The sequence below is a fragment of the Zingiber officinale genome, chromosome 2B, assembly GCF_018446385.1.
Source record: "Zingiber officinale cultivar Zhangliang chromosome 2B, Zo_v1.1, whole genome shotgun sequence".
In the NCBI taxonomy this organism is placed as follows: Eukaryota; Viridiplantae; Streptophyta; class Magnoliopsida; order Zingiberales; family Zingiberaceae; genus Zingiber; species Zingiber officinale.
Window position 1 is genome coordinate 225,872 of NC_055989.1, and position 15,506 is coordinate 241,377.

Sequence of the window (15,506 nt, forward strand, 5' to 3'; positions counted from 1 at the left end):
GGTCATTCATTACTCATTAGAAAAAATATTCCAATTGTTTTAGTTTGACCATTTAATTCAAGTATGCATCTTCCTGGCCTATGTTTAAACAAATACTCATATATATCAATTATTTAATATATCATTTATGTATTGAATGCTTTTAAGTTTGATGCATGATAGATATAGTGTATAAAGAGTCCTTTACTAGATGCATTGTGGGGAGGGTCTTCAGCTTAATTTGGTCGGTATTAATTAGTAATCAACTTAACCAGGAGCACTTTCTAAATTAAACCACTAAGAGTGGTATTTCCCCCCCCCCCTTTTCAGCATCTCTCTATCTCAAGCGACGTGAGCCTTTAATCCAATTTCTATGTATTTGACAGGCAGAGATAATGACAGTGTTTATCAGGCAGTAATTACTTTCCAACTAATTTAGTGCTTAACAAACCCTTTAAATGAGCTCATTGTTGCTGGGCTCTTGCATATTTTATTTGGATAGATGCATCTATATCGTTTATTTTTCTCTTCTCATCTTCTTTGCAAAGTTTCTCTTTATCATGCGTTCGTTTCTTGCTTGCGTTCATTGCCATTAACCTTCGCCACCTCTCTTTTCTTGGACCTTCAGGACCCTCATCCTCCTCCTCTCTCATTTATGTCCCTAGTGATTATCGATCTTTGTGGCCGCCTTGAGTGATCCGTTGTTTGCCTGAGTATTTCGGTAAGTTCCTGTATTGAAGCACCTATTTTGAGCTACTACGCCTTTTCTTCTTCAGTTTTTTTGTAGTAGTGCTTGGCACCATTGGTCGATCTGGAAACTTAACTGTTTTTGGAAGTGTACGTATTTTTTGCCTTTCCTTTTTTTTTGAATCAGCACTACAAGCAAAAAATAAAAAACAAAATGGGTCCTTTTGATGCTTCAACCCTCCTGCGAGTAAGATCTCATAGATTCTGCTAGAAGGCAGTGAACGGGGACGGGAGTGGAGGAGGAGAGGGACCAAAGCATTTGATTTTTAAAATGAGGTAAGAAACTAGATTAGATTCGGTGGTCTTCCAGCTTACACCTACTCGTACCAGGTATGACGTCAAATCCTTATCAACACCTCTATTTCTTGTTCGATACTGAGGGATAGATCGAGGGATTTATATAGAAAGACCAGATGCCCGAGAGTGTGAAAATTTGAGATCTTGTCAGGTATTATTGTTTCTATGATGTGGAGATTTGAACCAAAAAAGTGATATCTAAAGATTTGATAATGGATGCATTTTATTTCCTGGTGGAAGACTACTTTGATGCCGGAATATTACTTAATACAATATGTTTTATAAAGAGACTGAGAGAACTCTTCTCGATCAAGATTGACGTTTTCCTATTTTTCACTTGCAATGGGTAAGAATTGAATTGTGATTTATTGATTGGTGATGGTAGTGGTGTTTCCTTTTCCAAATAGCTGGTGTGAGTGTGATATCATTTTGATTTGTGTGCATGCCTCTGCTGTAGACACTTCTATTAAACTTACGTATACAGAAGTTTGGTATACCGAATTTCTTTATACTAAAACTTCTGTAAACCGAAGATTTGGTGTATCAAGTGTCGGTATACTAAAGTTCGCTAAATTGAAATTCTTTATATTGGTATACCGAAGTTTTGGTGTACCAAGTGTTGGTATACCAAACTTCAGTATAGGTATACTGAGTGGTGGAAGAGGTGGACTACCTCTGGAAGAAGATAGTGGAAAACTTTGATATTATTTTTTAATCATTAATGTTTAGACAGAGGCTGTTGAACTCCTCATTTTAGAACTAATAGATTTTATCATCTATATAATGTCCCTGTCTTTTTTGCGAGGCTAACTGTTCACATTGGGGTTGTCGGCGTTGGATCGCAGGCTACATGTACTGCCCCTCTTCTTCTTTATACGCTCCTCCCACCATCTAGCAATCTTCATCTTCAACAATGACTCTTGTGGTGGTGGTTCTGATAATGACGCTCGCCGCTACCTGCGCTTCCTTCTGGCTTCCGCTCTCTGCTCCACCGCCGATCACAGAGCCATTCGACACCTCGAAGCCTCCAAAGTCACCGGCGATCACAGAGCTGCCACAGCTGCCACTTCCACCTCCACAACCCACCTTGCAGTCACCATTCACGACCTCCAATGAGCCCTTCAAGGCCCTCAAGCCCTCAAAGTCGGCTCCAAAGTTGCCCCCAAAGCTGCCGTCACCACCGATTGAGCTACCGCCGATTGAGCTGCTGTTGATTCATCAGCCACCGCAGCCGCTTCCACCACCCCCACCACCCCTGTGACCTGTGAACCTTGTGAATTCATCCCTTTCTTGCTAGTAAATAATGTTAGGGATGATGCTTATCTAGTCCAGTTTAATGAACTTATGAAGTTTGCAACTAAAAAAATGCACTGTGCAAGGTTATTAAACGACTGTGCTAGATAGTATATTGATACGTCGACAGCAAAGCGGGACAAATATGATTCACTAAACATGATATTTGTCCCATTGTAGAATATTTAACTGTAAACTTAAAAACTTGCACAAATCTTTTAAAAATATATGTCAGGCACTAAGAACTTACAAAGTTCTACGAGAAACAGAAACCTTGAATGAGGATTCAAGGGCTTCTTTATAATTTTTGTCATCTTAATTAATCAGCATGTGAGTTTTAATTAAATCATATACTAGAAAAGAAAAGAAAAGAAAGAAAAAAAAGACAAAGACAAAGACAAAGTGTGAATAATCAAAATATCTGCACATATTTTAATTAACGTAGTGAATTCAAGGGATTATAAATATTTTATTTGAATGAAACTAGTGAAAATTTGAGATCTTGTAAGGTATTATTGTTTCTATGATGTGGAGATTTGAACCAAAAAAGTGATATCTAAAGATTTGATAATGGATGCATTTTATTTTCTGGTGGAAGACTACTTTGATGCCGGAATTACTTAATACAATATGTTTCATAAAGAGACTTAGAGTACTCTTCTCGATCAAGATTGAAGCTTTCCTATTTTTCATGTGCAATGGATAAGAATTAAACTGTGATTTTTTTGATTTGGTGATGGTAGGAATGTTTCCTTTTCCAACTAGCTAGTACGAGTGTGATATCATTTTGATTTGTGTGCATGCCTCTGCTGTAGACACTTCTAATAAACTTACGTACTAAAACTTCGGTATACCGAAGATTTTGTGTATCAAGTGTCGGTATACTAAAGTCTGCTAAATTGAAATTATTTATATTGAAACTTTGGTATACCGAAGTTTTAGTGTTCCAAGTGTTGGTATACCAAAGTTCGGTATACCAAACTTCAGTATAGGTATACTGAGTGGTGGTAGATGTGGACTACTTGTGGAAGAAGATAGTTGAAGAACTTTGATATTTTTTTAATCATTAATGTTTAGACAAAGGCTGTTGAACCCCTCTTTTAGAGCTAACAGATTTTATAATGTATATAATGTCCTTGTCTTTTTTTGTGAGGGTAAGTATTCACAAGGGGGTTGTCGGCGTCGGCTCGCAGGCTACATGTACTGCCCGTCCTCTTCTTCTTTATAAGCTCCTCCCACTAGCTAGTAATCTTCATCTTCGACAATGACTCTTGTGATGGTGGTTATGATGAAGACGCTCGCCGCGACCTGCGGTTCCTTATGGCTTCCGCTCTCTGCTCCACCGCCGATCACAGAACTATTCGACGTCTCGAAGCCTCCAAAGACACCGCCAATCACAGAGCTGCCACAACTGCCGCTTCCACCTCCACCACCCACCTTCCTGTCACCAATCACGGCCTCCAATGAGCCCTTCAAGGCCCCCAAGTCCGCAAAGTCGACTCCAAAGTTGCCCTCAAAGCCACCGTCTCCATCGATTGAGCCGCCGCCGATTCAGCTGCCACTGCAGCCGCTTGCACCACCCCCACCACCCCTGTGACCGGTGACCTGTGAACCCTGTGAATTCATCCCTTTCTAGCTAGTAAATAATGCTAGGGATGATGTTTATCTAGTCCAGTTTAATGAAATTATGAGGTTTTTCAACCAAAAAAAATGCACTGTGCAAGGTTATTAAACGATTGTGCTAGACAGTATATTGATACGTCGACAACAAAGTGGGACAAATATAATTCACTAAACTTAATATCTGTCCCATTGTAGAATATTTAACTATAAACTTGAAAACTTGCACAGACCTTTTAAAAATATATGCAAGTCACTAAGAACTTAGTAAGTTTTACGAGGAACAGAGACCTGGAATGACGTTTCAAGGGCTCCTTTATAATTTTCTTCATCTATATTAATAAGCATGTGAGTTTTAAAATGAGGTCAGAAACTTGTCTAGATTCGGTGGTCTTCCAGCTTACACCTACTCGTACTAGGTATGTTGCCAAATCCTTATCAACGCCTCTATTTCTTGTTCGATACTGAGGGATAGATTGAGGGATTTATATAGTAGAAAGACTAGATGCCCGAGAGTGTGAAAATTTGAGATCTTGTAAGGTATTATTGTTTCTATGATGTGGAGATTTGAACCAACAAAGTGATATCTAAAGATTTGATAATGGATGCATTTTATTTCCTAGTGGAAGACTACTTTGATGCCGGAATATTAATTAATACAATAAATTTTAAAAAGAGACTGAGAGTACTTTTCTCGATCAAGATTGACGCTTTCCTGTTTTTCACGTGCAATGGGTAAAAATTGAACTGTGATTTGTTGATTTGGTGATGGTAGTAGTGTTTCCTTTTCCAACTAGCTGGTATGAGTGTGATATCATTTTGATTTGTGTGCATGCCTCTGCTGTAGACACTTCTAATAAACTTACGTATATTGAAGTTTGGTATACCGAATTTCTTTATACTAAAACTTCGGTATATCAAAAATTTGGTGTATAAAGTGTCGGTATACTAAAATTCGCTAAATTGAAATTCTTTATATTGAAATTTTGGTATACCAAAGTTTTGGTGTACCAAGTGTGGGTATACCAAACTTCAGTATAGGTATACTAAGTGGTGGTAGATGTGGACTACCTGTGGAAGAAGATAGTGGAAGAACTTTGATATATTTTTAATCATTAATGTTTAGATAGAGTTTGTTGAGCCCCTCTTTTAGAGCTAACAGATTTTATCATCTGTATAATGTCCTTGTCATTTTTTGCGAGGGTAAACATTCACAAGGGGGTTGTCGGCGCCGGCTCGCAGGCTACATGTACTGCCCCTCCTCTTCTTCTTTATAAGCTCCTCCAACTAGCTAATAATCTTTATCTTTGACAATGGCTCTTGTGATGGTGGTTCTGATGAAGACGCTCGCCGCGACCTGCGCTTCCTTCTGGCTTCCGCTCTCTGCTCCACCGTCGATCATAGAGCCATTCGACGCCTCCAAAGTCACCGCCGATCACAGAGCTACCTCAACTGCCGCTTCCACCTCCACCACCCACCTTCCTGTCACCTCTCATGACCTCCAATGAGCCCTTCAAGGCCCCCAATCCTGCAAAGTAGGCCCCAAAGTTGCCCCCAAAGCCGCCATCTCCACCGATTGAGCTGCCACCGATTGAGTTGCCGCCAATTCAGCTGCCACCGCAACCGCTTCCACGACCCCAACCACACCTGTGACTTGTGAACCCTATGAATTCATCCCTTTCTAGATAGTAAATAATGTTAGGGACTGTTTATCTAGTCCAGTTTAATGAAATTATGAGGTTTTTCAACTAAAAAAAATGCACTGTGCAAGGCTATTAAACGACTGTGCTAGACTGTATATTGATACGTCGACAGCAAAGTGGGACAAATATGATTCACTAAACATGATATCTGTCCAATTGTAGAATATTTAACTATAAACATGAAAACTTGCACAGATCTTTTAAAAATATATGTAAGTCACTACGAACTTACTAAGTTCTACAAGGAACAGAGACCTTGAATGAGGCTTCAAGGGCTTCTTTTTAATTTTCTTCATCTATATTAATAAGCATGTGAGTTTTAATTAAATCCTATACAAGAAAATAAAAGAAAAGAAAGAAAAAAAAGACAAAGACAAAGACAAAGTGTGAATAATCAAAATATCTGCACATATTTTAATTAACATAGTGAATTCAAAGGGTTATAAATATTTTATTTGAATGAAGCTAGTAGCTTGTCCTTTCGTTTTTAGTTTTACAAAGCCAATTATAAATATTGCTCTAGTTTTCTTTTGCATAAATGGCTGTTGCACTAGTTGTGCTTGGTTCAGTTTCAATTGAACTTGAAAATATAAATTAAAATGTTTTTAATTAAAATATTCAAGTTTTTGTTGGTGTTTGATCGTCGGTTGATAATTGCAAACAGCTTACCTCTATAGGATGAGAAATTATGACTAGGATATGGGAAGATTCATACATATGTTTGATCCATGATAGTAGATACATATTATATGAGGTCATTCATTACTCATTAGAAAAAATAATCCAATTGTTTTAGTTTGACCATTTAATTCAAGTATGCATCTTCCTGGCCTATGTTTAAACAAATGCTCATAGATATCAATTATTTAATAAATCATTTATGTATTGAATGTTTTTAAGTTTTATGCATGATATATATAGTATATAAAGAGTCCTTTACTAGATGCATTGTGGGGAGGGTCTTCAGCTTAATTTGGTCGGTATTAATTAGTAATCAACTTAACCAGGTGCACTTTCTTAATTAAACCACTGAGAGTGGTATTTGGCCCCCCTTCAGCATCTCTCTATCTCAAGCGACGCGAGCCTTTAATCCAATTTCTATGTATTTGACAGGCAGAGATAATGACAGTGTTTATCAGGGAGTAATTAATTTCCAACTAATTTAGTGCTTAACAAACCCTTTAAATGAGCTCATTGTTGCTGGGCTCTTGCATATTTTATTTGGATAGATGCATCTATACCGTTTATTTTTCTCATCTCATATTCTCTACAAAGTTTCTCTTTATCATGTGTTCGCTTCTTGCTTGCATTCACTGCCATTAACCTTCGCCACCTATCTTTTCTTGGACCTTTAGGACCCTCCTCCTCCTCCTCTCTCATTTATGTCCCTAGTTACTATCGATCTTTGCGGCCGCCTTGAGTGATCCGCTGTTTGCCTGAGTATTTCGGTAAGTTCCTTTATTGAAGCACCAATTTTGAGCTACTATGCCATTTCTTCTTCAGTTTTTTTGTAGTAGTGCTTGGCACCATTGATCGATCTGGAAACTTAACTGTTTTTGGAAGTGTAGATATTTTTTGCCTCCACTTTTTCCTGAATCAGCACTACAAGCAATAAAACAAAAACAAGGTGGCGCCTTTTGAAGCTTCAACCTTCCTGCGAGTAAGATCTCAAGGATTCTGCTAGAAGGCAGCGAGCGGGGGCGGGAGTGGAGGAGGAGAGGGACCAAAGCACTTGATTTTTAAAATGAGGTCGGAAACTAGACTAGATTCGGTGGTCTTCCAGCTTACACCTACTCGCACCAGGTATGACGCCAAATCCTTGTCAACGCCTCTATTTCTTATTCGATAATGAGGGATAGATCGAGAGATTTATATAGAAAGACCAGATGTCTGAGAGTGTGAAAATTTGAGATCTTGTAAGGTATTATTGTTTATATGATGTGGAGATTTGAACCAAAAAGGTGATATCTAAAGATTTGATAATGGATGCATTTTATTTCCTGGTGGAAGACAAGTTTGATGCCCGAATTACTTAATACAATATGTTTCATAAAGAGACTGAGAGTACTATTCTCGATCAAGATTGACGCTTTCCTATTTTTCATGTGCAATTGATAGGAATTGAATTGCGATTTTTTTGATTTGGTGATGGTAGTGGTGTTTCCTTTTCCAACTAGCTGGTACGAGTGTGATATCATTTTGATTTGTGTGCATGCCTCTGCTGTAGACACTTCTAATAAACTTACGTATACTGAAATTTGGTATACCGAATTTCTTTATACTAAAACTTCGGTATACTGAAGATTTGGTGTAACAAGTGTCGGTATACTAAAGTTCGCTAAATCGAAATTCTTTATATTGAAGCTTTGGTATATCGAAGTTTGGGTGTACCAAGTGCTGGTATACCAAAGTTCGGTATACCAAACATCAGTATAGGTAAACTGAGACGTGGTAGAGATGGACTACCTGTGGAAGAAGATAGTGAAAGAACTTTGATATTTTTTTTAATCATTAATGTTTAGACAGAGGTTGTTGAGCCCCTCATTTTAGAACTAACATATTTTATCATCTATATAATGTCCCTGTCTTTTTTTGCGAGGGTAACTGTTCACATGGGGGTTGACGCCGCCGGCTCGCAGGCTACATGTACTGCCCCTCCTCTTCTTCTTTATAAGCTCTACCTACCTGCTAGTTATCATCATCTTAGACAACGACTCTTATGGTGGAGGTTTTGATGATGACACTCCCAGCGACCTACGCTTCCTTCGGGCTTCCGCTCTCTGCTCCACCGTTGATCACAGAGCCATTCGATGCCTCGAAGCCTCCAAAGTTACCACCGATAACAGATCTGCCACAGCTGCCGCTTCCATCTCCACCACCCACCTTGCTGTCACCACTCACGGCCTCCAATGAGCCCTTCAAGGCCCCCAAACCCGCAAAGTCGGCTCCAAAGTTGCCCTCAAAGCCGCCGTCTCCACTGATTGAGCTGCCGCCGATACAACTGCCACTGCAGCCGCTTCCACCACCCCTGTGATCGGTGACCGGTGACCTGTGAACCCTGTGAATTCATCCCTTTCTAGCTAGTAAATAATGCTAGGGATGATGTTTATCTAGTCCAGTTTAATGAAATTATGAGGTTTTTCAACTAAAAAAATGCACTGTTCAAGGTTATTAAACGATTGTGCTAGACAGTATATTGATACGTCGATAGCAAAGTGGGACAAATATGATTTTCTAAACATGATATCTGCCCCATTGTAGAATATTAACTATAAACTTAAAACTTGCACAGACCTTTTAAAAATATTTGCAAGTCACTAAGAACTTACTAAGTTCTACGAGGACCAGAGACCTTGAATGAGGCTTCAAGGGCTTCTTTATAATTTTCTTCATCTATATTATTAAGCATGTGAGTTTTAACTAAATCCTATACAACAAAATAAAAGAAAAATAAAAGAAAAAAAGACAAAGACAAAGACAAAGTGTGAATAATCAAAATATTTGCTCGTATTTTAATTAATGTAGTGAATTTAAGGGATTATAAATATTTTATTTGAATGAATCTAGTAGCTTGTCCTTTCGTTTTTAGTTTTACAAGACCAATTATAAATATTGCTCTAGTTTTCTTCTGCATGAATGACTGTTGTACTAGTTGTGCCTAGTTCAGTTTCAATTGAACCTTAAAATATAAATTAAAATGTTTTTAATTAAAATATTCAAGTTTTTGTTGGTGTTTGATCGTCGGTTGATCAATGCAAACAGTATACCTCTATAGGATGAGAAATTATGACTAATATATGGGAAGATTCATACATATGTTTGAGCGATGACAGTAGATACATATTATATGAGGTCACTCATTACTCATTAGAAAAAATAATCCAATTGTTTTAGTTTGATGATTTAATTCAAGTATGCATCTTCCTGCCCTATGTTTAAACAAATGCTCATAGATATCAATTATTTAATAAATCATTTATGTATTGAATGTTTTTAAGTTTTATGCAGATAGATATAGTGTATAAAGAGTCCTTTACTAGATGCATTGTGGGGAGGGTCTTCAGCTTAATTTGATCGGTATTAATTAGTAATTAACTTAACCAGGTGCACTTTCTAAATTAAACCACTAAGAGTGGTATTTGGCCCCCTTTCAGCATCTCTCTATCTCATGTGATGCGAGCCTTTAATCCAATCTTTATGTATTTGATAGGCAGAGATAATATCAGTGTTTATTTGGCAGTAATTAATTTCCAACTAATTTAGCGCTTAACAAACCCTTTAAATGAGCTCATTGTTGCTGGGCTCTTGCATATTTTATTTGGATAGATGCATCAATGTCGTTTATTTTTCTCTTCTCATCTTCTCTGCAAAGTTTCTCTTTATCATGCGTTCGCTTCTTACTTGCATTCACTGCCATTAACCTTCGCCAACTCTTTTTTCTTGGACCTTCAGGACCCTCCTCCTCCTCCTCTCTCATTTATGTCCCTAGTTACTAACGATCTTTTCAACCGCATTAAGTGATCCGCTGTTTACCTAAGTATTTCGGTAAGTTCCAGTATTGAAGCACCTATTTTGAGCTACTACGCCTTTTCATCTTCAATTTTTTCGTAGTAGTGCTTGGCACCATTGATCGATATGGAAACTTAACTGTTTTTGGAAGTGTAGGTATTTTTTGCCTTCCCTTTTTCCTGAATCAGCGCTACAAGCAAAAAATAAAAAAACAAGGAGGCACCTTTTGATGCTTCAACCTTCCTACAAGTAAGATCTCATAGATTCTGCTAGAAGGCACTGAGCGGGGACGGGAGTGGAGGAGGAGAGGGACCAAAGCACTTGATTTTTAAAATGAGGTCGGAAACTAGACTAGATTTGGTGGTCTTCAATCTTACACCTACTCACACCAAGTATGACGCCAAATCCTTATCAACGCCTCTATGTCTTGTTCGATACTGAGGGATAGATCGAGGGATTTATATTGAAAGACCAGATGTCCGAGAGTGTGAAAATTTGAGATCTTGTAAGGTATTATTGTTTCTATAATGTGGAGATTTGAACCAAAAAAGTGATATCTAAAGATTTGATAATGAATGCATTTTATTTCCTGGTGGAAGACTACTTTGATACCCGAATTACTTAATACAATATGTTACATAATGAGACTGAGATTACTCTTCTCGATCAAGATTGACGATTTCCTGTTTTTCATGTGTAATGGATAAGAATTGAAGTGTGATTTTTTGATTTGGTGATGTAGTGGTGTTTCCTTTTCCAACTAGCTGGTACGAGTTTGATCTCATTTTGTTTTGTGTGCATTCCTCTGCTGTAGACACTTCTAATAAACTTACGTATACTGAAGTTTAGTATACCGAATTTCTTTATACTAAAACTTCGGTATACCGAAGATTTGGTGTATCAAGTGTCGGTATACTGCTAAATTGATATTCTTTATATTGAAACTTTGGTATATCGAAGTTTTGGTGTACCAAGTGTTGGTATACCAATGTTCGGTATACCAAACTTCAGTATAGGCATACTGAGTGGTGGTAGAGGTGGACTACCTGTGGAAGAAGATAGTGGAAGAACTTTGATATTATTTTTTAATCATTAATGTTTAGACAGAGGCTGTTGAGCCCCTCATTTTAGAACTAACAGATTTTATCATCTGTATAATGTCCCTGTCTTTTTTTGCGAGGGTAACTGTTCATATGGGGGTTGTCGACGCCGGCTCGCAGGCTACATGTATTGCCCCTCTTCTTCTTTATACGCTCCTCCCACCAACTAGTAATCTTCATCTTCGACAATGACTCATGTGGTGGTGGTTCTGATGATGACGCTCGTCGCTACCTGCGCTCCCTTCAAGCTTCCGCTCTCTGCTCCACCGCCGATCACAGATCCATTCGACCCCTTAAAGCCTCCAAAGTCAACGCCGATCACAGAGCTGCCACAGCTTCCGCTTCCACCTCCACCACCCACCTTGCAGTCACCACTCACGACCTCCAATGAGCACTTCAAGGCTCCCAAGCCTGCAAAGTCGGCTCCAAAGTTGCCCCAAAGCTGCAATCTCCACCGATTGAGTTGCCGCCGATGTAGTTGCCATCGCAGCCGCTTCCACCACCCCTACCACCCCTGTGACCTGTGACCTGTGACCTGTGACCTGTGAACCCTGTGAATTCATCCCTTTGTAGCTAGTAAATAATGTTAGGGATGATGTTTATCTAGTCCAGTTTAATGAAATTATGAGGTTATTCAACTAAAAAAAATGCACTGTGCAAGGTTATTAAACGACTGTGCTAGACATCATATTGATACGTTGACAGCTGTAAAATACCGAAAATTGGCGAATATTAATAAGGGAATTTTCCGGAATTTTTGGAAATTTTTCGGGAATTTTTCGGAGCTCGTACGGACGAGTTAGTGGGGATAACTACGGGGCCCGGAAAAGCCTGTTTAGGCGACCCGTTTAAGCGAGGAAATGTTTATAATTACATTTCCTTTTTAACTTTTCATTTTCTTTAATTTATATTTTTCTTTTCTCCTCGTCGAAGCCTTTTCGCCCGAGCCTCTTCTCCTTGTGCGTTTTCTCTTCTTCTCTCGAGCCCTAACCGACGCCGCACGGTTTCGCCGCCGCACACGATCCGCCGGCCGCCGTTGAGCCCTGCCGAAGCCGCTGTGCCCTCTTGCGCCGCTGCCCTCTCTGGATCGAAGCAGCGCCGGCCACCGCGACTCCCTCTTTTCTTCTTCCCGAGACCTCGCCGGCCACTAGGTTTAACCTAGCGCCATCGCCCCTCTCCGATTCTCTGTGCCGGCGACCGAGCCTCCCTTCCTCCCCACGGCAGAGCACCATTTCTTCCTTTATTGTGCCGTGTCTGGTTTAAATTTGGCCGAGCCTTCTTCGGTGTCCTAGGTTCCGGTTGAGGTAAGTTTGGAATGTCGAATTTTCCATTTTCTGTTCTTGATTCGAATAGTGTAAATCATTCCCAACTAATGGTTGATCGTTCTTGATTCTGTTCTGGACAGAATCTGTGAAGTGGATTTTAGCAGCAAAGCTTTTAAAGCTTCAGCAGCAACGATCCTTGCTATTGAGCCATAGCGACTGTGGTTGAGCAACCCTTTGATTTACAGCAGCAATTTATCTTTGCTAGCAGTAAGTTTTGTTTTCCAGCAGCATCTTGGTCCAGCGGCAGTAAGGTAAGGGTTTAGTTTATGGATTGAGTTGGCACGCTTTTGATACATGTTGTTTAGGTATGAAATGATACATACATAATTTGGTTATAGGATGATACATTGATGGCGGATCCTTATTGTAGATTGAGTTGGGTTTTAAATGAATCTAATGGAACGATTAGGGTTAAGACCAATAACCTTAGTCAATGGTTAGAATTAATTTTGGGTAGGCAATTGGTGATGTTAATTAGGGCTTTCCCTGATATTAGTTTCGTGGATTTTATTAAGCTATTTAAATTCATTTGAATTGTAGCTAAATAAAATATATCTATATGTTCGACACAGGACTTTGATTCGGGACGGTATCTCGACGAGTATCTTGATTACCGGATTGGACCACTTTATTGGAGGCGGGTACTTTGACTTATGTCTTTTGATATGCATGATAATATGTTTAACATATAACAATAATTGTGTTATCTGTTTGTTTCGGTTGGTCGCTACATGATTAGTTACATGTTTGTTTGTTTATTTATGCTGCACTGCATGATATCTACCTGATCACATATGCTTTAGGTAGTGAACCAACCACATGCTATGATATGTTCTGGATCTAGGGTTTATTTGATACCCTATTTTATTGGTGTACCTTCTATTTGATACTTCTTCCAGTGGTACACACTTGTATCTAGTTATATGGACTATGCCATGTTTTTAGTGTCATGCATCATGATTTCATGCTGTGCGATTGTCGGCTCCACTTTGGTTGAGCCCATCGCCAGTTACATGTACTACACACACCACCCATGGATTAGTTGTATATCTGGCTGGAGTGTGGCGGTTCTGCTGTTTGGCTCCGTTGGTCAGGTGACTCAGCGTGGTAGCCGGCAGTCAGTTCCGCTCTGTTTGGCTCCGTTGGCATTTAGTGTAGCAGCGTGGTAGCCGGCAGATGGTGGACTCTGTTTGGCTCCGTTGGTCAGGAGACTCAGCGTGGTAGCCGGCAGGGATATCTGTTGGTGCGGGTAGCACTAACGGTCTAACCCAGGTTTTGATGAATGACAAATAGGTTAAGTTAGTTGTGTTGTTGTCTGACACTTTGATCGAGTGTGCAGGAGAAAGTCCAGACAGGTCGACGGGCTGACCAGATGTCTGGCACGAAGTCCAGCTAGGTCGACGGGCTGACCGGATAGCTGGCGAGAAGTCCAAGCGGGTCGACGGGCTGACCGGACGCTTGGCGAGAAGTCCAGCTAGGTCGACGGGCTGACCGGATAGTTGGCGAGAAGTCCAAGCGGGTCGACGGGCTGACCGGAGGCTTGGCAAGAAGTCCAGACGGGTCGACGGGCTGACCGGACGTCTGGCAGGTAAGTGAGGTAAGTCACTGGAGGGGAGTGACTGCGAGGACGCGTTCCCGGGAAGGGAACATTAGGCGTCGATCCGGCTTAGATCCATTTCGGATATCTAAGTCGAGATCGTGACTAGATTCTGGTCTCGGAAAGACGGAATCTAAGTCATACTTTGCTTATCTATAAAACTGTGCTAACAATCTTTGCTGCAGGGTACATTTGCCTCGGACTAACCTTTTCTTGCAGGAGAAGGACTTTCTGGAAGAGGTCGGCGCCCGGATCCGGCGCCGGAAGGGATCCGGCGCCGGAGGCAAAGTTTATCCCCAGGACGACGCTGACACTTGGAGCATGCCTGGTTGGGAGTGTTACGTCACATTCCAGGCCCGGAAGGGATCCAGCGCCCGAGCAAGATATAAAAGAAGCCCTGTGCAGAGCTTCAACACACGCCTTCCGAGAACTCGAGTCCAATCACTGTTGCTCAAGGCCCAACAACGCTCACAAAGCTCCGACGACTCCGGCTCTCTTTTAATTCATTGTTTGTCGGTTAGCTTTGTTTTCTTTCTTTTTCATTAGCAATATTTGTACGTAAATTGTAATTATCCGAATTGCTAGTGAATTGCCCAACGAAAGTACTCAAGGAGTACGGGCTTCGAGTAGGAGTCGTCACAGGCTCCGAACGAAGTAAAAATCAACAGTGTCATCTCTTTATTTCTTTACTTTTCCGCTGCGTTTTAACTCGAGATTTTCGAATCGATATTCACCCCCCATCGAATTCAATGGTCTTACAAGTGGTATCAGAGCAGGTACCGCTCTGATTTGGTGCAACCACCAATCAGACAGGGGGTGAAATCATTTTTTTTTAACAATTCCAAACTGATATTATTATTTTTTTTGAAGATCTTTTTCTCGTTGCATTTAAAATCTAAATTGGTACAACACCAACTTAGAGTTTCTATTTCTCCCGCACTGCTAATCCAAGACGAAGTCTTGGAATTTTTTTCCAGTTAATTTAGTGTGTGCAGGATAAGATGTCTCAACAAGAAGGCTTCAGCACAGTACGTCCTCCCCTATTCAACGGGGATGACTTTTCGTACTGGAAGAGGAGAATGGAGGTCTACATGAAGACAGACTACGACCAATGGATGAGTGTCACAAGGGCTTACAAAATTCCAATAGACAACTCCGGGAACATAGTAGACCCTGAAGACTGGACAAATGATGTAAAGAAAAAGGCATCAATTGAAAGCAAAGCCATCAATACTCTACACTGCGGACTAACACGAGAAGAACTGAACCGGGTCGGACCGCATCAAAACGCTAAGGAGCTCTGGGATAAACTGATCGAGCTGCATGAAGGAACAAG

General features: G+C 40.2%; 2 protein-coding genes across 2 annotated transcripts; both read left to right on the forward strand.

The window, feature by feature from the left end:
- The first annotated feature begins 1,936 nt into the window (after positions 1–1,936).
- Positions 1,937–2,284, forward strand: LOC122048043 (proline-rich receptor-like protein kinase PERK9). The gene has a single exon (XM_042609651.1). It carries the CDS (start codon positions 1,937–1,939, stop codon positions 2,282–2,284), a length of 348 nt encoding a protein of 115 aa, XP_042465585.1.
- A 1,296-nt stretch (positions 2,285–3,580) lies between these two features.
- Positions 3,581–3,913, forward strand: LOC122048044 (proline-rich receptor-like protein kinase PERK2). Its single transcript, XM_042609652.1, has one exon. The coding sequence runs from the start codon at positions 3,581–3,583 to the stop codon at positions 3,911–3,913; it is 333 nt and encodes a 110-aa protein (XP_042465586.1).
- The last annotated feature ends 11,593 nt before the right edge of the window (positions 3,914–15,506 follow it).

Coding starts and splice junctions, on each gene's coding strand:
- LOC122048043 (XM_042609651.1), top strand. CDS start 1,937: ATGACTCTTGTGGTGGTGGTTCTGATAATGACGCTCGCCGCTACCTGC.
- LOC122048044 (XM_042609652.1), top strand. CDS start 3,581: ATGACTCTTGTGATGGTGGTTATGATGAAGACGCTCGCCGCGACCTGC.